A 23,665-nucleotide genomic window follows, 5' to 3' on the forward strand; every position below is an offset into this window, starting at 1 on the left:
TTTTCATGGAAATGTGTGTCAAAGCCAGGGATATATCTTGTTACCTCTAGCTTTAATATCTATCCTCTGAAGTTATCCTTCAGATAATTCAATAATAAATTAGTGGTATTTTCTGGCACATTTTAGTATAACTATAATGAAATAGCCTGCCTCAGGAGCAGGCTTTTTTGTGAGCTAATGCTACATGCAATAACAATTTGCACTGAATACTAAATTAGGTTTATTCATCAGGGTGATTATGGGGATTGTGTGGCCTTTTGGTGACTGGGATGATTCATTCTAAGCTTTCAAAAAACACATCGTACTACTAAAGAGTAAAAAAAAAAGTTTCCTGTAATTACAAAAATGGAAATTCTCTCTTTAGATCTTCATTCAGGACACATAAGATGTTTCTACAGAATCTTACAAATATTAAAGAAAGGTGATATGAAGTTTAAAGAGAGACTTATTTTCTTGGAACATAAGAGTTTACTGTTGATGGGATATCTTTATTATTTGTGGAAAAGATTATTTTGTTAATGAAAAAAATACCACTATCAAGTTCTTCTGCAGCACACAATGAACTTAAAGACTGACACAAAGTAACAGCAAGGTAGATTTCTTCTGCAAAGTTTAACTTTTCCTACTTTCATGCATATAATTTAAATAAAAAAGCAGGTGGCAGTCAACCAGCATGATATTGGGCTAGGGTTTGCTTCCAGGATATCAAAATCTGTAGATGTCCAAGTCCCATTCAATATAAAGGCATAGTGAAATGGTGTCCCTTCTATAAAATGGCAAAATCAAGGTTGCTTTTGGAATTTATATTATTTTCAAATATTTTCAAGCTGTGGAACACTGAATCCATGGATAAAAAAATCCCTTGGATACAAAGAGTCAACTGTACTAGAAAACCATATATTAACACACACACTTATAAACTTTATGTATTATATTATATTCTTGTGCAAAAAAAAGTTAGTCTGAGATCATAATATCAGTAAACATTCTCTCAAACATGCTTAAAGTTTATAAAAGAAAGCCTGATAGGAATGGAAGCAGATTACTATAGAATATGTCAATTAACCCACAAAAGTCACGGGTATGAAAAGCCACAGCTTATTTTGCTTATTTTGAAAAAAGAAAAATCTAACAAAAAACAACACAAACCATTGTTCATTCCTCTGATGGTGTTCCAAAACTGTGATTTGATCTAGGGACTTGCATATAGAGTCATTTCAGTAATAATGTGGGTGTACATGTTTAATACCAACTGTCTTACACTTACACCCAGACCTTTCACAGAAAGCTGAATGGTTTAGAATAATTGCCATAGCCCCATTATGACCCAGGAGTAGAACTCATGGATTCTCAGATGTATACAACTGACTTTAGGAGGAAGAGAATCTGCTGAACTATTATTCTACTGAATATTTACTGACCTAAGAGATGAACTTAAGAACTACGTTTCAATTCTCCTCCACAATGAGCAAGAAGCTGACTTGTTTGAATGAAAAAATACAATTTAAGATTACTTCAATTTTATAAATATTAATGCAATGCTGAAGACTCTTTGGTTGTTCTGCCTAGTAACAAAAGCTATAAAATTGGCAGGACAGAAGTGGCCATCATGGTTTTTGTTTCAGAATGATCACCAAAAAGTAGACATAAAAGAAAAGCACTGTGGGTTCTTCTAAAAGGAAAAAAATGTGTGTGGTTTAGGTCAATGCTCCATAAATGCTAAATAAGGTACTGTGTTAAGACACTGTTAGCAATGTCTTCTTAAGACAGCTAGTACATTTGCTAGTAAGTCCAACCCCTTTAGTATGGACTGTCATATTTATAAACATCTAAACTTGGCAGCTAGATTTCCCATCCAGCAAAGAAAATTCACATGCATTGCAGCTCTCTTCTCCTGGATATCCATGGCCTTCTGCACATGGGGATGTGCCTTCTCAACCTGAAGTGTTCAGAACAAGTCAAGGATGGTGCAAAATTTAAAGGTGGGGGATATGTTAGCAGTGTTTCTAACTGTTTGAACTCTAAAATGCCATAATTCAAGTCCTGTTCTGAGAGTGAATGACAATCAGTAAAAGCAGAGTTACACACACAAGGAAGGAGGAACACTGTGTCCCATTCTTAATCGTCTAACCACAGCTAATGGATAGGTGGCATTATATCTGTACTGGAAGGATGGACAATCATCCTTCTGGGAGGCTGAAACTACATCCTGCACTGAGCTGGTGATTGAACTAACAGTTCTCTAATATCCATCCAGGGAACCAGAGTAGCATAGTGCTATGACTCTGGAGACCAGGGTTTGATTCCTAGCTCAGCTATAAAACCCACTGAGTGGCCTTGGGCAAGTCACACTCTCTCAGCCTCACAAGATGGCAATGGCAAACCCCCTCTGAAGAAACTAGCCAGGAAAACCCCATGATAGGTTCACCTTAGTGTCATAATATGTTAGAAACGACTTGAAGGAATTCAACACACACGCTAACCGTTCCAACTCTTATAAGTTCTATGAATACTTTAGGAATGAACTGTTACCAGCTATGTACTGTGTATTAAACCTGAATTAGGGAGTTTTTTTAAGGCTTTAAAGTTTTTTTTTCATTCTTACCTGAATTTCTAGTTCTGCAATATGCTGCTGGAGTTCTGCTACAGCTGCTATGCTGTCTGCCTCTCGGAGTCTTACAGCCATCACTTCTTCCTTATTCTGGGGATAAGGAAACAGGAAAAGTTAAGAAAAGAAATCTCCTGATTCCTTAGCAGTTAGAAGTGATGACTTGTGCTTCATGAAAAGTAATTAGGTAGCCTTTTGCCCTGCATACTTTCAGTATTTACAGTACTTTATTTACAGACTATACCCAAAGTGAACTCAATAAAATTAATGATCGATTGGTTTGATTAATGATTTTATTTCCTGAAAACAAGAAAAAACTGAAGTCCCCACCAGCTCTCTGCAATGTACGAGTCCATTAAGTGAACTATGTGTTTCCTTCCTTACTTCTATATCACAGCAGCACAATAAAGGGGGAAATTAAAACAAACATGCATGAAAACAAAAGGTGCAAGCAGATTCTCTTTCTGTCTTAAGTAATTATAGAAGCATATTCTTAAAAGGTTCAGGCATTCACTTCATATTTGCTCTGTCTTCATGATAAACCAACACATCAGCCCCAGTAGAATCAAAGCAAAAATCCAACAATGCCCTCTTGAGAAAGGCTGCATGATTAAAACATGATAATGAGCAATTCTCAGATGTGGCAGGAGCAGAGAACCACTGAGTAGTCCAAATAGACTTCTTTAGATGTTCTGCTCTTTTTGGCTCATTTTGATAATCAGATTCCCCTACACTCACACTTTTTAACATCCAGTACAATACTCTAGCTAGGGATTCTCTTTTATTCCATGCAGCTATAAATAAAACATAATGTATGTATATATTTACATAAATAGAAAGAATCAGTTAGTATTGAATACACACTGAACAATATATTCAACTTTCATATATGCACAATAATGATTGCATCCAGATTCTCCTGGGAGTATGGCTTTCTGGGTATGTTCTCGAAAGAGCTATGTGATGATGTACAAAATGAAAACAAAATAATGAAGAACATTTTTTAAAAAAATATCAAATTCTCTGTTCCATTAGATAAATGCATTTTTGTCAAATACAGTGGTTCTCAAACTTTTGTGTTCCAGATGTTTTCGATGGTTGGCCAAGCTGACTAGGGCTTCTGGAGGCTGAAGTCCAACTGGAAGAACAAAGTCAGAGAACCCCTGGTCTAATATATAAATGGTTCCTCAAGATGACCATGATAATCCAGCATTAAATCTAATATTCACCCTGAAACAAGTGTCAGGTGAAGGCAGTGCAACATAGACTGTTAATTTTTAAAAAAATCTGAATATGAAATGCTTATTATATTTAATTTATCTAAATTATGTACCTTGCATTCAATCTCTGCTTGCTTTCGCTTGGATTCAGTTAGCTGAGACAGAAGCCCTTTGTTTTGTGCAGAGAGATAGTGTACTTTCCCTTGAAGACTGCTGATCTCTTGCTCTGCCCTCCGCAAATGGTTACTATTTATCTGGCTCTGATAAGGAAAGTTTGCATGGGGAAAAAAGCAGAATGCATTAGCCTTCAGTCCAATACATCTGTGGTAGCAAAGGCTTATAAATAAGCATAAATTTCATGGTTATATTGGCTTGGCACAGCACTCATATGAAGACCTAAGCATTTACATCTTGTTGCCAACAGCTGTCAATCCAATTCACTACGAACCCACCAAAGATAATATACTCAGAGATGTTAAACAGTTGTTGCACTTTTCTAGGAAAACTCCCCAAGGCTGCACTCTTGTACACAGATGCATTCTGCCAAATATATTCAGCAGTGACAGTCACTTTTAGGGCCAGTTATTAGAACAAGAACAGCCATGACTACAGCCCTTAAAAAGCTATTCACTAAGCTCTTCCTTCTATTAGATTTATACAGCTATGCTAAAAGAGATGATGACTCTAACCAATCTTGTCTTTGCCAGTGAGTGTCAATGAGCACTGGAAGATGGGAATTCATTAACAACTGCCAGTATAAGTCAATCATAAGTAAGTTAATGTCTCTGTCTCTGTCTGTCCAGTGACCCAACTACACATACATTGCTAGGAGACTATATCTGCAAGTAAGCTACATATCCAAAATTATCCTTACAAGAGACTAAAAGGTAGTGTGGCATAGTGGTTTCAGTGCTGGAATACAACTCTGGAGGCCAGGGTTCAATTCCCACTCAGCCATGAAACCCATTGGGTGACCTTAGGCAAGTCACATGCTCTCAGTCTCAGATGAAGGCCATGGTAAACCTCTTCCAAACAAATCTTGTCAGGAAAACCCTAAGATAAGAGTTACCATAACTGAGCAGGGAATCAAGCCCTATTCTCCAGAGACTTACTCCAAAACTCAAACCACTATGCCATGCTAGGCTATCGCAAGAATAATTTTGGATACATAGCTAACTTGCAGACATAGTCTCCTAGCAAGATGTGTGTGGTTGGACTTGCCTAAATGTCATGATGGCACACACACATACACACCACAACCCAGCATACTATTTCCTCTCAGAGAAGAAGGTTCTCAAAAGGCTATTTTTTATTCTTAGGCTTAAACTTAACATTTTAATGTGTGCAGTGCCACAACTGTGGATAATTCCATAGCAGCTTTCCTAAAGTGATGGCATATCTCATTGCTTGCAGACTGTACTGGCTATGCATTCCATTTGATCATTCTAAGTGATAAATTGCAGCCTAGTTTGGAATGTGAGCATGGGTTACTTATCTCAGTTCATTTACTTAACGTAATCTTTAAAAAGACATTTGTTATTGTCTCGATCAGATTTGTCATCCATTTGCTATCAAGGATAAAAAATAGACCAAATAAAATGAAAAGTTAAGCTCATTTACAACAAGGTTGTCCGAGTTTTCCTTTTAAATGCACAGTTTGGTTCTACAGTGCTTATAGCTAAGAAAACTATTTGTATTTAATACCGAATTGTTGCACACTTGAGAAAGCAACATGTTATTTGTGATACCTGTGTGATCAAATAGAACAAGTACACCCCCTGCTGACTGAAAGGATTAGGGAAACTAACCACTTTTTGCTATATAACCTATACAGTGATATATTTGTTAAAGTCATTGACTTCTTCTTTTTTTTTAACATACTGTATTTAATTGTTTCTATTGCTGGAGAATGACCCATTATTTTAATAGGTGCTTTTAAAAAATTATGCTACATTTCGTACAGAATTTTTATTTTATTGTTTGAATATTATTGTTAGACAACTTGAGATTTTTTATATATAATAAATGTTTTAAATAAATAGTATTTTTTTCACAAACAATATATCTACAGCGTTGTCAATATAGCCCTTCTGATGAAGGAGCTAGAGCAAAGCCTCTCCCTCATATTCCCAAAATTATTCAGATTGACCTTGCTAGGTTTAGTCGTAATTAAACTATAATACTTAACTTTTATAAATTATAAAGTTAATATGACTTTATCTTTTATAATGTCAATACTAACATTCCAGAATTTCTCTAGTGGTATTTCTGCACTTTATTTTTGTATGAACATTCATTTATCATCATTACCATAATATTTTACGGGTTAAAATTTTCATATTATTTCTATGTCTGAACGTTACAGATGTGAATTGGTAATAATTCATGCTATTGTAAAAGTACTAATACATGAAATGTTACTATTTTATTTAGGAAGTGTCTACTAAAAAACTGAAAGTGTTAATTTTTACAAGACATTGGAACTCATTTAGACATTACATGCTGGGGAAGACATTTAGGAAACACAAAAAAACACAGAATGAATTGGAACAACAGTGATGCTGTTATCTATTTTGTGAATATTGCAGGTTGAAAAACAGGTTTTCTAACTGTCAGGAATCTCCATCAAAAATAATAATAGACCAGAATGAGAGTTTTGACCATTTTCTCTTGGTAATTGACATCCCAAAGTGTTGTGTATTATTATTATTATTCTGGAGAGGAATTATTCCTCAGAGAAAAAGACATTCTTTTGTGCAAGCCGCTGCTTTCTGCACAGAACATGGGTTTCCTTTGCAGAAAACACTCTGTCCTGCATAGAAAACCTGTTTTCTACATAGAAAACAAACTTTTTAAACAAAAAACATGTTTCTCTCAGAAGAATAATTCCTAAACAACATTTTGCTACATTTAAATATGGGTAGAATAAGTTGGAGGTGTATTTGTTTTGTCCAGAAGTGATAAGAAAACTACAGTGGGCCCTTTGGTATCCACTGGCGTCCAGGATCACCCATAAATATCAAAATCCATGGATTCTCAAGTCCTATTATATACACTGGCATAGTAAAATGGTGTCTCTTATATAAAATAGCAAAATCAAGGGGTTTTTTTTGGGGGGGGGGTATATATTTTTGAATATTTTTAAGCTGTAGATGACTGACTCCGTAGATGCAGAATTTGTGCATATGGAGGACCATCTGTATTTTAATTATTATAGTATAAGAGAGTGAAGTAATAAAAGATTTTCCATCCCTGCTATCATCACCACACTCACTCTCCTGCTCATTCCAAAGCCCTCAAAGTACTTTATGTGGTCTTTAGTCTATTTTAGCCTCTCTGTGAAATGGACTTGATTAGGAAATTTCAGATGGCCCAAGATCACATCAGAAACTTCAGAAATGAGGGTAGCATTAATATTACACTGCATACTTCTAGTCACACTCAGTTCCACCAATGATTGTGTAACTTTCTGTACCCCAGGGAATTCTTTCAATGGAACATTGACATTCAGTGCCCTTTAGGACACTAAAAGGTACTAAAGTACCCTCCATCCATCCACCATCATCCAGAGGGAGAGAAGGGCAGGCCAGCTCCATCGTGCCTAATCAGAGTAAAAAGAAGGGCTCTCCCTCCAGTGCATCTGCCATGGTCCAGGCCTTTGAGGGAGAGATCTGCTGGATTTTCCCCCTTCCCCACTGCCATTCCCTTCTCCTTTTTAGAATGTAATGCAGGGATATGTCTAATTAACAATTTGTAAGTCGCTCTGATAGTTTTTTGGCTGAAGAGCAGGGTATAAATAAATAAATAAATAAATAAATAAATAAATATTATTATTATTATAGCTCTTACCTGTGTTTCCATTTCCATCATCCTTTGTTTTACCTCTTTCAACTCTGCTTGAGTTTCTGCTTCTCGGAGTCTAACTGTCATTAGTTCATCTTGCAGTTCATTTACAGCATTCTTTTTAGGTGGATCTTTCCATCTTCCTGTAGTGCGAACTAGATGACGCTAAAAATATTTTTTAAATTATTATGTTTTAACATAAATCCCTGTCTCAAAAATCAAAAAATTTCTTCAGCTGGGATTAAGCATGCAAGAAGTATCATTCAACAATACTGAATACAGTGGATCCTTGTTATCCACGGGGGGTTGGTTCCAGGAGCCCCTGTTGATACCAAACTCCATGGATGCTCAAGGTCCATTAAATACAATAGCAAAGTAAAAAATACAGAGGGCTGACTGTACAAGCACCGGGGGGGGGGGGGGGGGCAGGAATGGGAACACAGCATTTAGAGCAAAGAGCTTTCAGCAACGAATATGCTCATAAGGACAAAAGACATATTGAACAGTACTGCTAACTGAACTTGGCTCAGCAGCAGAAACATCTGCTGCTTACTGATCTTTTCACACTATTGATCAAGTTGTCCAGTGTAAGACAACATTATTTTGTAGGTTGATATGGACAAAAGCCATTCTAAAACTGCTCTCACTGAGCTATCCAACTGATATTACTTCTAAGTAAACAAGCATACGAGAAGGCTGTAAGATCATGTATGGGCCCGAACAGACAGTCCAAAATAAAGCTGCTTCGGGTCACTTTGGAGGTATGCTATTTAAATGATGCATGCATCCTAAGAGGCCGGAAGCCGCACCAAAGCCACGCTCCAGTTCTAAGTACTGGAGCACAGCTTTTGCACCACTTCTGGCCTCTTAAGATGTGTGTGTCGGTAAACAGCATACCTCCAAAGTGACCCGAAGCCGCTTTATTTTGGCCTGTCTGTTCGGGCCCTATGTTTGTGTGCGTGTATGTATACAGTGGACCCTTGTTATATGCTGGGGTTTGGTTCCAAGATCCCCTGTGGATAACAAAATCTGTGGATGCTCAAGTCCCATTAAATATAATGACATAGCAAAATTGTGTCCTTTATAAAAATTAGAAAATCAAGGTTTGATATTTGAAATTTATACTTTTTTTGAACATTTTCAAACCATGGATGCTTGAATTTGCGTATAAAACATCACTGTATAAGAAGGGCCAATTGTATTAGCACAAGAATCTGCACATCTCCCATGAAGTTTATAACAACATCAGTTACAGAAAAAAGTTTTTAAAAACTATTTGCTGAAGATCGGACATCAAAATGAACACATGGAATTTCTGCATCTGGAACCAGCACTCATGTGATTCTTTTCCTTTGCATGTATCCCAGCCTTGCCTACTAATCTGAACATCTTACTGACAAATCAACTTGGCCTTACCTGCCAGTGCTCCTCCAAATCTTTCACTTGTTGTCTAAGCTCTTTTAGACCCATCAGAGCTTCTGCCTCTCTTAGCTTCACAGCAATCAATTCCTCTTGAAGCCTAGCAATATTATTCTCATCAGGGAAAGAGCTATTCTTCTGCAATAAAATAAGCTCTTAAGAAACTGAACATACAAACACAATATTGGCACTGCAGAACACATAACAGAGCTGAAAGGAACTCAAGACCTATATAATGCTATGCTTCTTCCAATAAAAAATATTATGCACTTTCACGACATTGAGTACATCAAGTGATAACAGTGTCCATTAATTTAAATTCCAGGTTGTAATACAATAAAATGTGGAAAAGTCAAATAATAGTTTGTGGATACTTCTGCAAAGCACTGAACATTAAAATACAGAACAAGAGCCAATGACTCGATGTAAAAGTAGATTCTAGGACTCACACTAAAAGCTCAAGGAAATAAAAAGTGGCTGAGTTGCTTGCCTAAAGCTTACCAGAGAGGGGGACAGCTTCTGGGAAAGAAATTCTGCAACAGAAAATGACTTAGGTATCTCATCTATCCATTAACGGTACTATTAAATCCCAATACTGTGGGAATGGTGTGCCATTAATTAATTAATTATACTTCTGAAAGCGGAGGTATGCATACCAGAGCCTCCAATTTTAAAAGCAGTAAACAGAGAAGATTGGATTTGGATGGAGGAGACCTTTCAAATATCCTGGTTCTAAACTGTTTAATCATTACAGGAAAAATTCTTGTGTTGGAAAATAGATGTTGTTACTCAACCTACTTAACATTAAGCTTAAACACTCTGGAATATTATTATAATTTCAACAGACTCATGAAGTTCTGCTGTACTGAACAAAACATTCTGGTTTGACTTGCCTTTTCCATCTCAAGAACTTTATCTTGCATTTCTTTCAAAGCACAGTGGGATTCAGCTTCGCTCAGTCTTGCCTGTACCAGCTCTTTTTCCAACTGTAGCACAAAATCTTCACTGTAACGGGGACTACACTTGTGCTATAGAGTAAGTAAATTCAATATTACTATTAAGGCAGAGAAAACAGTGATTGCCTACTAAACTAGAGAGCATCATTTACAAATTTTCTTTAAAAAACTAAGGTAAAACAAACGTTACTGAACAGTAATCAAAGATGATATAAAAAGTAGAACTGTAGTAACTAACAATTGGAAATCTTTTTCAATGCTTCTGCTCTGTTGGCACATGGAAAAGAAGTGAAGAAGAGTTGATCTGGAACAACAGACCATGTGTGCTGAAGATGTGAGGCCAGGATTTCTGCCAAAAGCTACTTGACATAAGACAAGTGAGTTGCAGAGATCACAAAGAATATATCTATGATCTTGAAATGTAGGTATATCTGCCTAAGTACTCCAAACAAGATAAGCAGGAAAAGAAATGGGTTCATGCTTGGAGAACCATAGACTTCTTCTCTCAATACATGCTTAGATCATCACCAGGACAAGCAAAACAGGGCTTGCTCCTACAAGGGTGCAGGCACTCAATGGCTTAGGACAGTGATTTTTTACACTATGCCACACCTGAAGTTTAAATAGGACATTAGATTGTTTTGAAAGCTGTGGGAAGCACACCTCCAGTTTTCCCAAACCTTGTTTTAGTCATTCTGTTAGTCAGGACATTCAGCGTTTTGTGGCGCCACAAAAAATTGGCCCCCATTGACAAACTGCACCCAAACCTGAGGGTATAATAGAGGTATTTTAAGACCTAAATATTTTTACTTCTCCAGCTAGCCGTTAAGTCATTGTGTTTTTCCAAGTACAGATCATCTGAGTCAGCCAGTCTGCTGCGGTGACTAATGAAAGGCCAGTTTTGCACTCCCATAGCATCTTTATTTGGCACAGCATTTACAGCTATCCCTCTTGTAGCAGAAAGAAACACTGGAGCACCACCCAAGGCAAGGAAACATCACCCATGGCAAGCACAAGGTTACTCATCACAATTAACAGATTTATGTTTGTAGTAATTTGTTACCAAAGGTCTCATTTGGGAGTAGAAGTCATGTGTCCCACCCCCAATCCTGGCGTATGCTGAGGAATACTGCGAGTTGCAATCCAGCAACATTTAGAAGGCTACATGATTCCCACATCAGTCTTAATTAGGTTATGGGGGTTGACTAGGTATTGCCAATCAGCACCTCACCCATATTTTATTTTTTAAAAAAATACTTATTAGATTTGTAACAGAAGTAGTACAATCCACAACAAAAAATATTACACATCCAAGAATCAAAAGGTGAAAAAAGAATGTAAAAAAAGACCACTGGAGACTAAGCTGAATCTATGTGTGCATACTTGGTGTACAAGAAAGGTAGGGTACCCTGAATGGGATTTTTATAATATCAGTTTCTATTTAAAATGTTTTACTGACTGTGGTTGTTAAGCATGATAAGTCTGAATCTGTGCAGGCAGCATCTGAATTTAAAATGTTTCATATAGCTACTGTTCCATCTTGTCTGTCCTCCATATTGGGGCGTAGAGAGACACGCTTGCCCACTACGACCACGTGTAGAGTTGATCCACACAGGCAAGACACTACGAGAAGGCTCTTGGAGAGACATTTGCAAAGGCTTCAGGCTGAGAAGGAAAAATTCCTCCCACGCAGGCTGACCAGCCTTGAGCTCCCAGCTTGAAGCAATAACACTGCTGGACAGCAAGGTTCTCTCAAACACGAGGGCTTTAATCACTTGTTGCAAGCTATTTACAAGATCGCACAGAGTACCAGACAGCTGTCTTGGATACTCACAGCTCTATACGCAATTAGACAAAGTGCTTCGCCAGTCACCAACCACAACAACCCAACAATGGAGCTAGTCACCTTCTCCCTTATATAGATGGTCTTCTGTGAAGTCATGTGGTGTGTTGCCACCAATAAAACCAGACTGGTTTCATCCCCAGTGCAGGTTGCATCATACCATTGCCCATGATGCACTGCTGGCTGACTCCACCTACTTGCATGTTGCATCAGACGTCCCATGATGCACAGCTTCCAAATGCTGACTCATACACACCTGCCACTTCAACTGTAGTTACCTCTGCTTCAGTTCCACCTAGTGGCCACATCCATGTCATTTCCAGGCCAAGTGTGCCTCATGGTCCTGACACTCCATTTCTCACTACATGTTGTATGTTCAAGAAACAGTGTGGTGTAGTGGTTTGGGTGTTGGATTAGGACACCAGAGACCAGGATTCAGTCATGGAATCCCACAGGGTGACCTTGGGAAGTCACACTCTCTTAGCCTCAGAGGAGACTTTTTAACCCCCCAGAATAATGTTTTGGTGCAGAATTCATATAAAACTATACGTAAAATTAAACATTTTATAAAACTGTCACATGAAGAAATGTAAACAAAGTCTTTGAATTTCAGCCACCTGCCATGAATAGTTTGGCAGGGGGCTGGGACAAGGAACCATCCAAATTTTCAGTTCTTCCATTGATTTTATGCAGCAGAGAGGCATTCCCTATTCCTTCCACAAGCAATCTCCTGTGACAGTCTGAAGCAGGATCCCTACTGAGATTTCTCCTTGCACCCAAGATCGCTTATGGGAGGAAGGTGGAAAAATCAGTCTGCTGCATCCTAATCAACAAAAGAACAAACTCGCATTGCTCTGAGGCTGATTACCGGGTAAATCAGGATTGAGAGACATACAATCCCTAGGCATTTCCTACACAAGTTGATATCTAGGGATTCTGAATACACTTCCAATAGAAATGCAAAATGCTAGGTTACATATTTCTAACTATGATCAATCAGTATTTGCTACTTTTTTTGCAGAAACAAATATCCTGCCTCAAATAACATAGGCTTTCTGCCTGTGTGTATCTGGACACTGGAAGAAAAACTACATTCTATATATATGCACACTCCTAGGGACATGGGACAGTGGATTTGCATCCACTGAAATACCGTATTATTGGAACTCCCCAGGAATCACTCAGTGCAAGTATTTATTTATGTGGATGAAGGATAAGAACCAAGTGAAAGTTTCTGTGGGTTTGGGTTAGTTCCAGTGCTATCATTTGTATATTAAGTTATGGGGGGAAAGTAAAAAATCTTTCATGTAAAACTGAAATTCAGAATACTAGTAAGGAATAAACATTTATGGATCATAATTAATTACTCATTTTCTTATGATCCTTACAATAAACAACAGAACTATAGATAGTCAACAATAATGAAATCAGAAGGGGACAAACAAGAGTTCTTTAGAAGACTGGCAGCTGAATAAAAGCAAAGTTAGAGTAAGGTACGACCAAAGTAACTAATACAGGAATACTGGACAGGCAGGCATCTTTGTATTCTGAGTCACTGCTAGATTGTGTGATCTTAAATTCCCTCAGATATCAATCACACCAACTTCAATTAGACTTATTCCTAGTATGTGTGCTAAGGATTGCTGTTGATGAACATTAACATTCCATATTGATAAGTATTTCCACTAGGTGGTGCCCTACAATACTGAAAGGCCATACTCCTTCCCTAGACCAATCAAGATCATTCAACTTCCAATCACTCTTCACATTAAACTTCAAATAATCATCCTCATCTTCATCCTGTTGTTTATTGTAAGGACATGTGCATAAAATTTAAGTGAGCATCTTGAAACAGGTATTATGGCACTATTTAGAGCAAAATATATTAAGAATTTAACATTAACACAAGGCTTTAGTGGCATTAGATACAATCACCTAAGCTCTGAGTGTGGAGGTGATTATACATGATGGAAGATCTTTTGAGATAAAAGATATGAACGGGACAGTGCTGCCTCCATAATATTTACTGATGGCTACAAGTGTGATGCTCCATTCACAAGTTGCTGTGAACACAGAGGAGGGCACCCAGCATCAATAACATGCTATGAAGGGAGCACATATATCAGGGAATTTGGAACCGGAATACTCCAGGGGCAACCCAGAGTATTCTGGACAGCGAAGACAAGCCCTAAGTTACTGACTCAAGTTTAACAACCTGAATTTTTCTTTGCTAGTCAACTGCTGTTGATTTTCCTCATTAGATTTTAGTTTCAATAACAAAGCAAGTAACTTGTAAAACATCAGAATGAATCACTAAGACCATGCTGATTTTTTCCTGAAGCTAGTATAGCATAGGAAAAATGGTGTTTAAAAATATCCAAATCCTTCAAGAATCCATTTTTTGGTTTGTTCCAGTTCCTAAAGCACCATACAAGTCAAGCTCTGTTACTAGGCTATGAGATGCCAAAGAAAGATAGAAAAGTTACATGTACAAAAGACACTTCTTAATCCTTGAAATCACCATCACTTTAGTATCTACAAATAACCATTCCTAGTCCACAGTCCTTCTTCCATTTGTGTTCACCATTACATTGCTCTGTAGTATTTCCCCAGATTCCAGCAGTAACATACCTAGTATGGCTGGAATGTCAACAACATAACTGTGGTATAGGAAAAGCATTCTTGCCTTCTACAGATGGCATCTGCCTGAAATCTTAATAGCACCAAAAATATGCTAGTTATTCTTTCTTCACAACCCCCATGTCCACTGAAGAAACAGGCCATGAGATGTATATAAATACGAAATATAATTGAGTGACAGGGGTGGGGGAAATAGATCTAGCAGGATTCCAGTACTGTTTGCTCACTGCAGTTCCCACCCACTCACCCACCCAATATCTGAGGACAGTTGCAAGTACTGACAAATAAGTATTATAACTGGAGCTTTCCATTTGTAATTCACAAAATGAACATTATACCACTAAATCCTCTAGTGTATCAGAAGGATCAGAAGTTGTGGATTCGCTCAGGGTTTTCCTTCAGTAAGTTCTCACATTCTTCCACTTAGAGCATAGCATACTTTGGAGTCCTGTTGATGGCAACAGGAGGCAGCTTTTGCCAACACAGAGTGAAAACAGGCATGATGTACAACTGCTGAGTCTCCTGGTGGTACATTTAGCAACTTAAAAGATTTAACTTCACTTTCCAGATTGCAAACTGGCAATGCTAATTTGGATGATTGCTGTATATGTTAAAAAGTGGTTTTGTCCTACAAGCAAGTGTGGTTGCCTATATCACTCCTATATACAGGTGAATATACAGATATTTTGTTTGTTACAAGAAGGGGCCCCATACTGGGAGAAAAGTGGGATACAGAAAGAAAGAAAGAAGGAAGGAAGGAAGGAAGGAAGGAAGAATTTAAGTAGAAAAGTCTGTGTTGAATACCAACTTGTTTGATATATTTTGGGAGGAGTATAAAAATTTTTATGTTTGAACTCCAATGCTTCTCTCAAATTTTATATTAACTATTTATTCAATAAAAACCCCAACCATCTTCATTATTACTTTAAAGCATACAGTTTCCTCAATTATATAAATTAGCACCAATAGACAGAAAATCTCTACTCTTGTTCAGGTGAAACTTGTACAATAATTATCTATGAGAAACTGGGCCAATTACATTTGAAAAAAATCAGATCAATTTTTTAAAGCTGCTATAGAAAATGTTCAGAGTTATCTTAGAGCCCTTGACACTAGACAATTATAGCGCTATGATTCCACTTTAACTGCTATGGCAACATCCTATGGAATCCTAGGATCTGCAGTCTAAGGAGGGGCATTTAGAATTTTCCAGCACAGGGAGATCCAGTGCCATACCAAACTACCTGTCCCAGGATTCCATAGGATGCTGCCATGGCAGGTGAAGTGAAATACCATGTGATAGTTGCATAGTATGAAACAGCTTCTTGGATGTTAACCAGTACAACATATTAGATTAATATGTTCTTCAGTTTGCCATGTTTTGCAAGTTTCTGAGAGAGAGATTGGGATGGGTGGGGAGAGATAGGAAGGAGAAGAGAAGAAATCTGACCATCTTGTAATTTACACAAGACATTAGTTTACACACATATATCAAAGGTGATTCCTGAGCACATTTACTTGGAAGTCCATGTGCTGAAATCAACAGGATCTGCTTCTGAGTAAACTATGTTAACTGCAAGAATTCAGGTATAAGGATTAAGCCTGTTCGTACTGATCTACTTTTTATTAATGCAAATATCACAAAAGGCAACATATTCAGAATAAGAGAACACAGACCATGCCATGACCAAGAGAAAGAAGAACAAATGATCAAGAAAGATGAGAGATTAAGGTGCTACCAGATGCCTTACCCATTGTTGCTGCTCTTGGAGCTCCCTGATGGTATTCTCAGCTTGCTCCAGTTTAGTAACAGCCTCATCACTCTGCTGTTTGATAGTGGCCAGCTCCCGTTTTATGAGGTAGTTTTCCTCAGCCTCCTGGGCCCTTGTCACTTGTCCCTTAGGACACAATTTTCTTTTTAAATCAAATGGAGGACCGATCCAGGGAAGACCGAGAGTTTTACATATTTATTCTGCCATATGGTTAAATTCTTGCAAATCATCACAGAATTGTTACAGCCAATATATGAATTTAGTGAAGTAAAGCACTGTAGTACTGCATATTAAAATATTTAGTATTCCCTAAGGAAGATCAATTGTGTATTTGCATTCAGTAGAACTTTGTTCATGCATTTATTATTCCATTGTGCATGCACATCCATTACAGGTTTGTAGTGGTCTATTGAATTAGTGACAAAACAGAATTAGAACGGAGCAGTTACTAAGAATTTCAAGTATAATTAGGATTAATGTGCAGGTTCGTGTCTAAATATTATTCTAACACAGAATTGTAGTTAACAAATCATTCAGTTAACTAGGGCAACTGACTTCATTTTGAAAATGCATGTAGTTAAGCATGCATTAAAAACAGAAAGCTGTTTTTTTCTGAGAGCAGGAAAGATTTTAAGGTGAAAGACTAAAGAACTATACCTGTATCAATCTATCTGCCAAGGAAGCACTTTCCTACAGAAAGGGGAAAAAATCAGATAGGAGTAAGAGAAAAAGGAAAACAAAGTGACAAAATCAAGAGTGGAGAATTATGCCCAAATTCTACCTACTTTTCACACACAATAAATGTAACGTACATATTGTTCAGACAGGCAAGTGTAACAGCCATGTGTTTCAGCAGCAAAAAGGAAGGCATGGTTTAGAAATAAGAATATTCCATATTCAACTGGCTTAATGAAGGAAAAGCTGTGTTAAGCTTCAGTAGGCAGTTTATTACACAGAGAATGATATAGTTGCACATGAAACTTGTTTGACTGATATGTTATGAGCTGAAAGGTGGTATAATTTGAGCATGCTTAAAAAGTAAAGGTAACCAAAGCATGCAGAACCATTTGGACAACAGTAGCATTTAAGAAATAAGGGGTCCAAAAGTGAGGCAAAGTGAGAGGCATGAAGAGCAGCTGAAACACACAACCACGACCAACTAGTAGCCATCTTAAGATCTCCCTGCTAAGATTCTGCAGCAGAAAAGAGCCTTCAGAGCAATGTGATCGTTTAGGTAGCTTTCAATCTGGAAAGGGCCACCTTAAAGTTGCAAACATACTAGGCATCCTATTTCCCTGACTGGACTTCTAAATTCATACCTCAAGGGCAAAACTGGTCAACAGATGTACAAGCAAAATACTACATCAAGGATCAAGGACATAATTAAGCCAAAATGAATTTTATCAGCAGAGTAAAGTGACAGCTCTGCTGAAAGTTCTCAGTTTGTGTAGATTAAGTATGAATTATACTTACATTTAATTTGAACTTAGACTTGCCCGTTAAAATAAGGATGAACTTTCCACATTTTGTTGGACTACAATTCCCGTAACTCTCATCAGTGGGGCTAACATGTCCAACAACATCAGGAGGGCCACAAGTTGTTCACTCCTGCTGTAAAGTGAAATGACTCCTCATCCTTTTCTGCTTCATTTTATGAGTGCAGGGAAGAGTTCGCAAGCCAGATTTCCTCCCTCCCCCCCCCCCCCCCACAATAGAATCTGGGATAAATACTGGGGAGAAAATATTAGCTTCATGATAAGGAGAACGCCATACTTCACTGTGCAAAATATGCAGGACAGAATTTTTTGGTCAGGAATTTAAACTTCTGCCTAGGCAATTATAGGAAATCTTGTAGGAGAAAGCCAGAGGAAGAACAGCTAGAAATAATAACCAGATACCTTTAGCATATGCTATTAGACAGTGTGCCACAATTAATAGTTCGGTACATAAAGAAGTGACAGTCATGAAGACAAGTAATATGGCATTATTTGTCAGGGGAAAAATGACTTTTCCATACCAAGATTGACAAAATTAGTTCAAGCTTGGGGAAGTTTTCTGATTATATTATTTATGAATTTAAATCTGGCATAATGCCCATTTGTAATCTTAAACCATCCAGCTAATTGCTGACAATTGATGTACTTGTTTCCTTAGGATATTTCTCAAATGATTAAGCTGAACCTGAGCATAGTACTGACAGAAATATTCCTTGATTTGGAGAGTTGGTAAGCAAAAAAGTACAGTACCTTGAGATAAGGTTAACGTAATCATGATTCTGATATGGATCCTTTATATTCCTCATAAAATTTGGGATATATTACATCCCAAACACATTTTCAAATATTTTAAGGGAGTGATTCCTTACCTCACATTTCATTGAAAAAGATACAACTGCCAGTCCAGAAAACTGATTTTTTTTTAATGTCCACATGGGCTGCATCCACACTGCAGAAATAATCCAGTTGGATGGCTCAGTACTATGGCTGCCATGGCTCAGTACTATGGAATTCTGGGAACTGTAGTTTTGTGAGACATTTAGCCTTTTCTGTCAGAGAACTCTGGTGCCACAACAAACGACAGTTCCCAGATTTCAATAGCATATGGGTGGAACACATGGGTAAATATAAATGGAGAAATAAATAAATGCAACATTGTGGTAGTTTACTACGGCTACGAAACAAAGAAGAAGTAGTAGATTATGCTTTTCAGAAACAAATCTCACACTTCAGCTACCCTGATATCTTCTGGGAGACTAACTCTGCTAAGCATAGGCTCTTCAACAAATTCCTGATGTGCTTTGCAGATAATTTCTTATGTCAAAAGGAAGGGGAAGGAACAAGGGAATTGGCAATCCTGATCCTAACCATCATGGAGGAGTTAATTACAGGAATCAAAATATAGAATGAGAAAGTTGGAAGAGGCCATAAGGGCCATGCAGTCCAACCCTCCACCATGCAGGAATTCACAATCAAAGCACCCCCAAGAGATAGACATCCAAAGGAGGAGACTCCACCATACACCAAGGCAGTGTATTTCATTGTCAAACAGATCTTACTGTCAGGAAGTTCTCCCTAACATTTTGGTGGAATATATTTTCCTGTAGTTTGAATCCATTGGTCCATGTCTTAGTTTCTGGGGCAGCAGAAAACAAGCTTGCTCCGTCAGTCTTCCAAGTATTTAAACATGGCTAACACCTTCTTCAAACTAAATATACTCAGCTCCCTAAGCCACTCCTCATAGGACATGGTTTCCAGGCCTTTTACCATTTTGGTCTTGACACGTCCCAGTTTGTCACTATCCTCCTTGACCTGTGGTGCCAGAACAAACACAGTATTCCAGGTGAGGTCAGATAAAAGCATAATAGAGTGGTACTATTACTTCCCTTGATCTAGACACTATGCTGCACTTCAAACTGGAAGGAGGTCTCGAGTGGAGTATGACAGGATTCTGTCCTAGAGCCATTGTTGATGGTGGTGGTGTTTGCCTTCAAGTTATTTCCAACTTATAGTAGCCCTAAGGCAAACCTATCATAGGGTTTTCTTGGCACTTTTCTTCAAAGGAGGCTTGCCATTTCCATCCTCTGAGGCTGAAACTTCTCAAGGTCACCCAGTAGGTTTCCATGGCCAAGGAGGGATTCGAACCCTGACCTCGTCATGTTCTAGTTCAACACTCAAAAACAATTACATCATGTTGGACTTCCCTAGGGCCACTGCTCTTCAACATTTTTATCAATGACTTAGATGATGGAATAAAAGAAATGTTTATCATATTTGCAGGTGACTCAAAACTAGGAGTGGTGGCTAACACAATGGAAGACAGAAAGAGAAAAGAACCTAGATAAACTAAAAAATTGGACAGAAATTAATACAATGAAATTTAATAGAGAAGAAAGTAAAATTCTACATTTAGGCCATAAAAACTAAGTATATAGCAGATGCTATTTCTTGACAGTAACAGTAACTTCTTGACAGTAAGAGCAATTTGGCAATAGAACCAATTGCCTAGTGAGGTGGTAGGGTCTCCTTCTCTTGACATGTTCAACAAGAGGCTGGACAGTGACCTGCTGGGGATACTTTAGCTGAAGATCCTGCACTGGAGCAGGAGGTTGGATTCGAGGGCCCATGGGGCCCTTTCCAACTATGTGATTCTATGACTATTTTGGAAATCAGAGCAATAGAGAAAAACTTATTATTATTATTAAAAGAACTCTATCCTTTCCGGTGAGGCAAGGAACAGAAGCTTAGAAGAGAACTTCTGATTTCTCCAGTTGTGTTTCTCCTCAAAGAAAGAACATAGTAAATAATCTAGTAAAGCAAGTTAGAGTGGTGGTGGTTGAGTGAAAAGCAGGAAGGCTGAAGGGAATTTTAAAAATATGCTAAAAGATTAGCATGCAGCTTCTCCAGCTTGCTCTTCTCATCAGGAGGTGGCTCATATAAGCAAAGGGGCAGAAAAAGTCAGAATGTTCCTAGACTCAAGGGGACTCAAGCAACATCCCCATCAGTAAAGAGTCCACAAGTATATTGGAAAATATTTCCAACTTGTTGGAGGAATTGAGATTTCTCAAAATACAAAAGCAAAAAATACCAACAGTAAACAGTAAATTTACAGCGCTTTATAAATTATTATTATTATTATTATTATTATTATTATTGATAATAAACACAGGTACAAGCACAATTCAATTTTGGTTCAAATGCTGTATCAGCATGCAGGCAAAATTAATACATCCAACAGAACCATGTACAACCAACACTTGGTTTTAATTTCAAACACACATACCTAGTACTTAATGCTTTACTATTCATATAATTATTGCAGTAGCAGTTAGTCCAACAGAATATTAAAACACACCAAAATATTATCTAACATTGCTATTTTAGGTGTTTTTTCTTTCATCATGCAAGAGCTTAATTTGACAGCATTTCATCTCCTTGTAGGTTGTTCAGTTTTGGGAGCTTTGCATCCAATGCCACTCTATCCAAGAGATAATTAGTAGTGTCAATATGTTTAAAACAACAGGACAGAAGATATGGCTTTTGTTGGATTTTCTTCACAGAACACACAGGATTAATTTTACTCATGAGGTGTGCCTGGGGATTAGGGAAATCAGAAAGAATAGCAGATGGTTCTTGAGAAAATCTGGATATCTGGAACTTGATAAACCCAAAGGAAGCCAGACAACTAAGAATTTCCTCAGAGTATTATATGCTTATGTTGAGAAACAAAACAATATGAAAATACAACACATAAAACTGTGATACTTTGCTAATTAGTCTCTGGTTAATGCATAATGGAAACAAGCTGGCTTTCATCCAAGCTTTCTTTCAACAAGACGACTGCCTCAGGACACTGATCTTTTGTCCAAAGTTCATTATGTACATCGACCACTTTCACTCTCTGTATCTTCATTAACTCAAGAACTTATGCATCAATAAAACATTTAGGCCTTAAAGAGGACATAGAATTCTTTGTTGCACTCATTTCTTAAGCTCAATTTGCAGATGAATGGCAATTACACATAATTTAAAACACTGAGTTGTATAGCTATGAAGAGCCACCATGACACTTCCAATATAAATTAACAATACAGTTGTCATATTATTCATATTAGTGTCATTATTCAGAATTGCACCATTAAATGTAAAATATACAAGCAATGAAGAGAGACTGAATTCAGGACTTAGCTCTAGAACACTTACTTTTTCTAGCGTTTCAATTCTCTGTTTTAAAAGTCTGTTTTCTGTCCGTAATCTCTGAAAAGCAAGTAAAATATAAAAATCACCAAATATGAGCAATTAAATGGAAAATTAAATGTTTATGCCCCCAAACAAAGAAAGATGATTTTTTAAAAGTGTAGGAAAATAAGAAATCAGCGTCAAAAGACAGCACAAAAAAACCTCTGCTTACCTTAATTTCAACTTGTTCTTCCATTTCCTTTGTTTTTATAGTAGTATATTCTTTTTCTAACCTGAAGAGTGAAAGCCATTGCAAAGTGTTTTTAGACTTCATATTAACTGCTGACATTCACTCCTACAGCTAATACCTAAAATGGGACTGTAGTTTCTTGCACTTGCTGAAACAGATTTTCCTTTCCCTTTACCCTGAAATGGTCAGGGCTGGATTTCCTACTATTCCTTATTGTTTAAAGCTTCTTCTTCATATTTGACATTTCCCCCAATATAGAAACACACGGACAAATAATCTCTCTCTCACACAAACATCCACACCACAGTGTGGTAGAGCCACATAACTCCCTATTTGTTGCAATTTTTGGTAAGCCACATCTGGAATCATCACCTGACCAGCATACAGCTGGGAGTATGGATATTTGTGCAACTGTCACACACCTTTTTTTTTTCATACTCACATGCCTATATATTCTGATCACTAAGATATCACAGGAACTTGTGGGTAAATTATCATATTGATCCTGTGCTACAGTAATGGGCACATTATTGAGAATTCAGTAGCAAACATACATCAAACTTTGGGTTTTGGCATTAATTTTAACTAAGGGCAAGAACAGACAGACCAAAATAAAGCTGCTTTGGGTCACTTTGGAGGCATGCTGTTTAAATGATGCATGCATCCTAAGAGTCCAAAAGCTGTGCCAAAGCCACACTCTAGTCCTAAGGACTGGAGCACAGCTTTGGCACAGCTTCTGGCCTATTAAGATGTGTGTGTCATTTAAACAGCATGCCTCCAAAGTGATGTGAAGCAGCTTTATTTTGGCCTGTCTGTTTGGGCCCTATATATTCTTTTGGCCATTTCAAATGCCTCGTCAAAAGGAAGCACGAGAGAAGGAGATATAATGTGGGTTTTTTTTACAGGTAGACTGTATATTATGCATTTAATGTGATCAAGATGAGCTGATTTCCATTGCTGTTTAAAGAAATTTTCCTAAACAAAATGGTCTTAGTCCTTCATGGACACACCCCTTTGGAAGAATTGCTTGTCTATAAGAGGGAGCAAGATTCCCTCTTGAGAGGTACAGTGGTCCTTAAATATGAATGTGATTGGCCCAGTAAGAATGTGACTGGCTCTATGTGTTTCAAGTAGTTTTATCTTAATGTGCTACTCTAGTTTCTAACCTCTTACAATTTGAACTGATTTTTCTTACTGTGCTGCTTTTAAACATGGTGTTTATCTTCTTTTTTATTGTATATTGCCCTGGAAGCATTTAACTTTGGAGTAACTAATACACATTTTATTTCTTTAAAAGAAGAAAACATAATACTTGCTTCTTCATCTTTTTAGCATTGTATTTGACCTGGTATGCTGCTTGGATTAATTTGTCTGGCCCGGCATCAAACTGATGTGGTACAACCTTCTGAAAGTGCTAAAAACAAAATCAGAGCACATAA

General features: G+C 37.5%; 1 protein-coding gene across 8 annotated transcripts in view; it reads right to left on the bottom strand.

Moving 5' to 3' along the window:
* The window catches only part of LOC149316480 (ecotropic viral integration site 5 protein homolog), an 87,504-nt gene that overhangs the window by 24,350 nt on the left and 39,489 nt on the right, over positions 1 to 23,665 (bottom strand). For 5 of the 8 annotated variants that reach the window (XM_089515627.1, XM_089515628.1, XM_089515626.1 and 2 more), the window contains 10 exons: positions 23,543 to 23,640; positions 22,209 to 22,269; positions 22,001 to 22,054; positions 16,959 to 16,991; positions 16,281 to 16,427; positions 9,984 to 10,118; positions 9,088 to 9,228; positions 7,678 to 7,836; positions 3,942 to 4,088; positions 2,606 to 2,701 (listed from right to left, as the gene is read on the bottom strand). In XM_089515627.1, the coding sequence (XP_089371753.1) occupies positions 2,606 to 2,701; positions 3,942 to 4,088; positions 7,678 to 7,836; positions 9,088 to 9,228; positions 9,984 to 10,118; positions 16,281 to 16,427; positions 16,959 to 16,991; positions 22,001 to 22,054; positions 22,209 to 22,269; positions 23,543 to 23,640 (1,071 nt within the window). The remainder of the gene's footprint in view (positions 1 to 2,605; positions 2,702 to 3,941; positions 4,089 to 7,677; positions 7,837 to 9,087; positions 9,229 to 9,983; positions 10,119 to 16,280; positions 16,428 to 16,958; positions 16,992 to 22,000; positions 22,055 to 22,208; positions 22,270 to 23,542; positions 23,641 to 23,665) is intronic. The other 3 variants (XM_089515630.1, XM_089515633.1, XM_089515629.1) reach the window with 2 other exon arrangements.

The sequence above is a fragment of the Sceloporus occidentalis genome, unplaced genomic scaffold, assembly GCF_023333645.1.
Source record: "Sceloporus occidentalis isolate IW3139 unplaced genomic scaffold, rSceOcc1.0.p SCAF_3, whole genome shotgun sequence".
Lineage (NCBI taxonomy): Eukaryota > Metazoa > Chordata > Lepidosauria > Squamata > Phrynosomatidae > Sceloporus > Sceloporus occidentalis.